At 51.9% G+C, this 7,539-nt stretch overlaps 1 protein-coding gene across 1 annotated transcript in view; it reads left to right on the forward strand.

Annotated features, from left to right (window-relative positions):
* Positions 1–7,539, forward strand: part of LOC113209367 (somatomedin-B and thrombospondin type-1 domain-containing protein-like) — a gene marked incomplete at its 3' end in the record, with an annotated part of 195,332 nt that overhangs the window by 37,313 nt on the left and 150,480 nt on the right. The window contains 1 exon segment of the mRNA XM_052269323.1: positions 4,492–4,733. Within this exon segment, the coding sequence (XP_052125283.1) occupies positions 4,496–4,733 (238 nt within the window).

The raw sequence follows: 7,539 nt of genomic DNA on the forward strand, positions 1-7,539 counted from the left end.
GCTTCTGTTCAGGACACTTTATGGATGTATGTTTTACACAATCTGGGGCTCACAAAGGTCCTGGACGAGGTCCTGGAGGGACCCACGCGTGGCGCGGCGTAGCAGTGCGTAGCAGTACGTATGATGGATGGTCTCTCTCTCCCTCTCTCTCTCTCTCTCTCTCTCTCTCTCTCTCTCTCTCTCTCTCCTCCTCTCCACCCTTCCCTTCCTCCAACTTTCCACCCGTCTCTCCTTATCCTTTTACTGGTATGTCTTTCCCATGAGCCCCCCCCCCCTCCTCCCTTGGGGTCATCAGACTCCTGCCTCCTCCGCCGAGGTGGTCGTATGGTGGTAGTGGTGCTAGTGGTGGCGGTCACTTTTTCCTTTTTTCATGTTTTTATTTTTTCCTCTTTTTTAACTCCCCTCTTCTGTCGCTGCCGGTGTGTTTTCATACCAGTGCGCAAAACTCGTGTTTCCCTCGTTTTGGTCATTAGTGTATAATTATACAAAAATGTGTGGCTGGGCCAGTCGGCCTGCAGTCCCAAGTGACCCCCTCGTTCCCCTCTCTGGCCTGCTCCGGCCAAGCGGGTCAGCTGCTTGCATAAACCTGAGGATTACTGTATATCGCGGCCAGATCTCTCTCAATCTGATGCAGCCCTCGCTGCTGGCGCAGGGGCTGAGGACGAGGGCTCTCTGGACTTGGCCGCGGTGGTCCTCGACGAGGGCCGAGCTGTGCACCGACCTGTACGGTAAATGGAGAAGCAAAGGTCGATGCTGCACTGGGCTGTGTCACCTGTGGACTTTGACGGCGTCGGTCGGTACACTTCATCGCGTCAAACTTTAAAACAACCCATTGCCTATATTCAATAATAATCTCCATTATTGAAACGTATGCTCTGCTCAGTATAATCTGTTTAGGCTGTGCAACCTGGCTATAACAACTTTTACATCTTGTCGTGGAGTATGACCCATTCGTAGTAAGTCAAAAAGGTTTCTAAAAGGACGTGGCGTAAGTTACGCGCGACTACCTTTGGAGCGAAGTACTACAAAGTGTGTTCCAGGAGAGAAACGACTTGAGGGAGGAGGCAGATTGCCAAGCGGGCGCTGGGGCGCGTTGCAGGGGCATAAGGAATGGCGCGTTGGTGTGCGTCCCGCCGGGGAATTCTTTTTGACTCGTCGGCTTATCGCGTACGTACAGTACAGTACCGGGGGCACATGTGGCCCAACGGCAGCCCTGCTAGCGCCCTCACCTGCACACCCGCACCCGTGGCCCATTCAATTTGCCGCTCATAAAATATTCGCCTTGTTTGGGAGCTAGCGCCGCCGCCCCCTCGCAGCTCGCGGCCCGATCCCGGCAGCACCAGCACCCGGCGGCGCCCCCTGCCGCTCTCCAAAGGGCATCACCGTCTCGAACCTTGGAGCCGGCGGCGGTTAGGTGCGGCTCCCGGAGGCGAGAGCGATATCCAATCCACTAATCAATATACGACGCCACGAGAAAAGAGCACGGAGATATAGTTTAGCCAATAGAACTAAACAAAGCACAACAAAACACTAGCTATTATTTAGCGATGTAGGATGTTAGCTAAGTGTCGCAAAAAAGCGAGCTATATCCAACTGAAAATTTATGAATGTCGCCAAAAATTTAGCTGAAAGCTAACCCTAGCTACATTTTCATCAACACGGGTAAACAACTAATTGTTTCTCATTCAGCCATCTGTAGAGATAATCATTTCTTTCCGCAAAGGGCAAAATCGGGGCTCGTCGTTATCATGGCGTCGTTATACACATCACGGTGACGGGTTTGATAGCCCTTTGGACGGCCCGTCTGACTCTTTGGGGACGCGGCGCGTCGTCCATGGGGGCCCCAATAGCGGCGTCTGAATAAACCAGCGCCACGGAAACGCAAACGCAATCGCGTGTGTGGTGCCAGCGCGTGGCCGCGGCCGCCCCGGCGCTTCCAATTTTGACCTTTTTTGAGGTTGGGGGCTGGGGGGAGGGGGACCTTTCTTTCTAGAATTTTTGTTTTTTTGGAGCCCGCCCTTGCCTTTCTCTCGTCGTTATTTTCCATACCCGATCATTTTTCTCGCTTTCGGAGGGGGCTGCGAAATACACAAACTCTCTCTCACACACACACGTTCACCACACACACACACACACACACACACACACACACACACACACACACACACACTCACACACACTCTCACACACACTCTCTCACACACACACACACACACACACACATACACACATACACATGTGGCGGGGTGGCGGTGGCGTATTTCCGCAGCCTTTATGGAGTTGTCGCCCGGCGCGCGACGCCCTCTCGTCCTGTAGCAGCGCCGGGCCCGGTGCCGCCGCTGCGCCCATAGCCCGTCGGCCCAGCGGTGCCGCTGGTGCTGCTCCTGCGCTGGGATCCCGGCTCGGCCCCGGACCTTGTTATGGGGTAATGCTGGATGTGTCACGCACGTCTTTTTGGCCAAAGCCGGGGCGGCTGGCCGACGCTGGCCGTGCAGTACAATGGCCCTGCTGCTGCTACCTCGCCGTGGTTCGTGTTCCGCGAATCTCGTCCTCCTTCCTCCTCCTCCTCCTCCTCCTGGCCTTCTTATCCCCCCTCTCTCTCTCCCCCTCTCCCCACCCCCTTTCTCTCTTACTCTCTCAGAGATGCGTTTGCGACGACGTTGCGCCCCTCTTTTTTATCCCCCGCCGTTCTCTTCTCTCAATCTCCCCCCCTGCCTTCGCCGCGCCCGTAGCAGCTTCGTATCCCCTGGCCCAGAGAGAGAGAGAGAGAGAGAGAGAGAGAGAGAGAGAGAGAGAGAGACCTCTTCACCGCAGTTTATACGCGGCACCTCAATTTTCGCGAGGACGCACCGCGGCGTACCCTGTCGTGTAGATCGTCGTTGCGAGCCACCGCTGCCGCTGATCCTCCTGCTGCTGCTGCTGCTGCTGCTGATGCTGCTGCTGATGCTGCTGCTGCTGCTGCTCCCGCTGCTGCTGCTGCTGCTGCTGATGCTGCTGCTGCTGCTGCTCCCGCTGCTGCTGCTCCGGCTGCTGCTGCTGCTCCTGCTGCTCCTGCTGCTGCTGCTCCTGCTGCTGCTGCTGCCGCCGCCGCTGCTGTCGCGGCCAGCAGGCGCGCCGGCGGGGGCGCTACACAGAGGCTGCGGGGGCTCTGCCCTCCCGCTGCTCATGACTTACGCGTCTTTGCCGTGAAGGCGGGCGTTGTCGTCGTGTCGTCGGCATGTCGGCCTTGGCGGCAGCACTTGTCGGTTGAAAACTTGTTAAAGATATTGCGAGACGCTCGGTTGTTCCGTTTGTTTTTTGTCTGCTGTCGTTTCTGGGCAAGCCTGGGGTGGTACGAGAAACGGTCAGCCATGGGTTACGATGTTTAACGTCTTAAATTTAGCTCGACGATCTCGACGTGACAGTTTCCAATACCGACTGGGGAATTTACTTAGTGAGGATCGAAACGGCTCGACCCAAACAGCACAGCATTTGATAACAAGTAGTAAAGTAGGGGACCTGTCACCGTCCGCCATCTTGGTGGGGACGTGTCCCCCTGACGCCATTTTGATTTTTGAGCATCCCCCTACCCTCGAGGGGTGAAAAAAGGGTGTCTTTTGAGCGTCTAACTTAAACCTAATTTTTTAGAAGGGTGTCTTATGGGCGTCTAACATAAACCTAATTATTTTCGAAGGGTGTCTTATGGGTGTCTAACATAAACCTAATTTTTTAGAAGGGTGTCTTTTGAGCGTCTAACTTAAACCTAATTTTTTAGAAGGGTATCTTATGGGTGTGTAACCCAAACCTAATTTTCGGAAAGGGTATCTTTTGAGCGTCTAACCTAACCTAATTTTTAGAAGGGTGTCTTATGGGTATGTAACCCAAACCTAATTTTTGAGAAGGGTGTCTTATGGGTGCCTAACCCATAAGACACCCTTCTCAAAAATTAGGTTTGGGTTACATACCCATAAGACACCCTTCTAAAAATTAGGTTAGGTTAGACGCTCAAAAGATACCCTTTCCGAAAATTAGGTTTGGGTTACACACCCATAAGATACCCTTCTAAAAAATTAGGTTTAAGTTAGACGCTCAAAAGACACCCTTCTAAAAAATTAGGTTTATGTTAGACACCCATAAGACACCCTTCGAAAATAATTAGGTTTATGTTAGACGCCCATAAGACACCCTTCTAAAAAATTAGGTTTAAGTTAGACGCTCAAAAGACGGACCGCGAGGATGGGGCACCAAGATGGCCGACCGCGAGGATGGGGCACTCATACTACTATAACAGTTTTTAATAATTTACTGCAACAACCAGTTTTTTTAAAGCACACATCTGCTCAAAAGGTTTTTACAAATATTTTTTTCAAACTTTTCATAAGAATTTCAACAAAGTTCGTATCTATTTTTTTTTGAAAAAAAGTTGTCAATTTTTAAAATCTAATTTTGAAAGTTTTTACCAAAGGTTCTTGGAAATGTATTTCTGACCACCCCGTCTCTTTCCTTCCGCAGGACCATGTGGACTGTGGTGGTGGCGCTGTCGCTGGCGCTGGCGTGCGTGCTGCAGCCCGGCGCGCAGGCGGGCAGCTGCCGCGAGTCCAAGCTCTGCTGCCCGGGCCGCGACTCGTCGTGCGTCGTGCAGAAGGCGCCCATCAACGCCATCATCGAGGATCTGAGCGACAAGCCGTGCTACTGCGACCACGCCTGCCTCAAGCTCGGCGACTGCTGCAGCGACTTCAAGGACGCGTGCGGAGGTGAGTCAAAGGGGCCGTACAAAGACACATCCGCGGTGTCTTTTTCCCACGGTCTGCTTTGGTAGATTAAATCGCATGGGAAACCAAATGTTGTCACCTCCAATTTTAGAGGTTAGAGGGCGTTTCTGAAACCTTTTGGGTGCCTCGTGAAAACATTTCGGAAGGCCATACAGTGGGGTTTCGGTATCACTTCATCATATCGAATGAAAAGCCAAATGTTATCACATTTAATTTTAGAGAAGGCCCTTGGAAAAGTTTCCAATTTTCCATGAACACCACAGGTTAATTTTGTATAACCCCCCCTGTATGGAGGCGATGCGGGGCCCCGCCCCACCCAGGGCGCGCGCCAACCACCCCGCCCCACCGCTCTCTGCCTTTCAGATTTCCATATGTTCGGGCGCGGCTGTTATCCTCCCCAACAAATTGTTGACATTAATACTCTTTCACCGGTGCGTCACGCGCGGCCCGGGGCCCGTGTTGCGTGGCGGGAGGGCGAACACATGCCGCTTTAGTAAAGCCTATTATCATAGCAATCTTAGTGTTGTATTGTAGTCATCTTATTGTAATAGGACCCCATCACGCGTAACTTTGGCAGCGACTCTTGTATAAATCGTAAATAAGGGGGAGACAAAGGACGTAAGGAGATGGATTCATACATGGGGTTGGGAGAGCGAGAGAGGGAAAGAGAGGGGGAGAAAGAGAGATAAAGCGCCGTGTGGTCTGGCGACCACTACCACCACCCGCCAAGGACCTCAAGAAGTGACCCATCCCCCACCCAGTTCAGCAGACCGGAGAGAGAGAAGGAGGCAAGGCGAGGGGTTGTCCGACGGAGGGCCTGGGCCTTTCGGCCGGGCCAGACGGGCACTTCTCAATTCACCTCATAAATGGAGTCCGATTGGGCCCGTGATGCTCGGCGCGACTCCGGCCTTCCCTACTTGACCCCCTCCCCCCCTCCTCTCCGCGTCTTCCATACACTGGAATGAATGAAAAAGAGGAGAAAAACAACTTCCAAAAGACATCCAAGAACTTATCGATTTTTTGAGTAAGGCGGGTCTAAGCAGTCAACATTATGGAAGTTTGCATTTATTTTGTACTTTTTACCTGCGCAAATGTTTTGGTGGAAAAGTTGTCACATGGTGCCTCAAATGACTACTTGTCATTCATGAAATCATAAACAGAAAAAAGTTAAAAGAAGGAGCCTTTATTAAAACTTCGTTAAGGATTTGTCGTTTTAAAATTTAAAATGATCACTGCTACTCTTTTTGCTAACTTTTGACGTATCCTTCCGTGGGAATAACCCCTTCCATGAAATTAAAATCGGGTCAGACTTTTGCTATTGGTGCTAAACGCTACCTTACTGCCCGCCTCCTTCTTTGCGCTTAGTAAAGTGCGGTGTTTTAGGGGGGGGGGCAAAGCCATAAAAAGGAATGGTAGCCGCATTTTCTCTGCCACTTGCTCCGTATAGCACTTCTACCCCCGCCCCGCTGTTACCAGCTCACTCAGTTGGGGGGGAGGCCCCTCCCCCTTTCTCTCTTCGGCGGGGCGGTGTTTGCCTGCTGTTTTGAGCGGGTTTGAGGTCCACTATCAGTTTCATTGAGCGGTGCGTGACGTAATCTTGACGTGTGTTGCTCCGACGTCGGCCACTGATGGACCTCTCCAGGCCCTCTTCAAGGCCTCTCCAGGGCCTCTCCTGGGCTTCTCCAGGGCTTCTCCAGGGCTCCAGTTGAGCCCGTAGCCAAGCCTCTGCCGCTGCCGTGCTCCTATATGGGATGGGCCCCTGCTCCCCTTCCTCTATGTCCATCTTTTTACTTTTCCGTCGGAATAATGCAACGACAATCGCTGCATCCGATCGTATCCGGGGATTATAGTGCCGGAATGGTCATCCCAAACAGATACATCCAAATCATTCCTGTTTGTGTGTGTGTGAGCGCGCGCGTGTGTTTTCTCTTTCCGTTTCCCTCTCGGGTCCCCCATCTCCCTGCTACCCGCGCGTTTGGCGTTCGATTTTGTGGCTATAGCAAGAAGTCGAATTCTGCGCGCGCTATTTCGTTAGCGTTCCGCTCCGTCTTTTCAAAACGTTGTCGGCTTTGCTCCCGACAGGTAGCCTGCCAACCCCTTCACTCCGTCCCTTTAGCAACATCTTTGCACCCAGTTTGCACCCGCCTCACTCTCGTAATAAAAAAAGGAAATATACAATTGTATTTTATTACCTGCCGTTTAGGCTTGTCAAACTTGATTTTATTTATTCGATATCAGTTTTTTTATCTGACCATTATTATTGCGTTATTGTTTGACAAAACTCGCAGTATGGAATAATAATATTAAAATGTAATTGAAAATGAAATTCAGCGAAAGATACTGAGCCGGCCGTTAAAAGCGGGATGACGATGATACTTCGTGGAACAAAAGGGGGCGGGGTGAGGGGGGCGAGGGGGGAGGGGTCTTCGGTCTTCTGCTTTTAATGAGCACCGGAGTAACGTTTATACGCGTTTGGCAGTGACAGCGACAATCGACCCTGCGAAAAGAAAGTGAGGACTAAAAGGACTATAACGCGACAGCCCTGATGGGACTGTGGAAGCGATTTAGATATCCACACTTGATATTTCTATTGCACGTTGCACGTGTGATGCATCCAAATATCGAGTACACGATGGATTTCCTTGATGCTGGACACAGAGGGGAGGGACTTGAGGGACCTATCAACCGCGAGTCGTGCGACATCCGCGTGTAGGTCTGTGTGTGTCTGAGGTGCGAGGTGGTGAGGTGGGTGGCCGGCGTGGCTATGGAGGTATCGCCCCTCCCCCCC

Source organism: Frankliniella occidentalis, unplaced genomic scaffold (assembly GCF_000697945.3).
Source record: "Frankliniella occidentalis isolate FOCC.00 unplaced genomic scaffold, Focc_3.1 Scaffold89, whole genome shotgun sequence".
Taxonomy (NCBI): domain Eukaryota; kingdom Metazoa; phylum Arthropoda; class Insecta; order Thysanoptera; family Thripidae; genus Frankliniella; species Frankliniella occidentalis.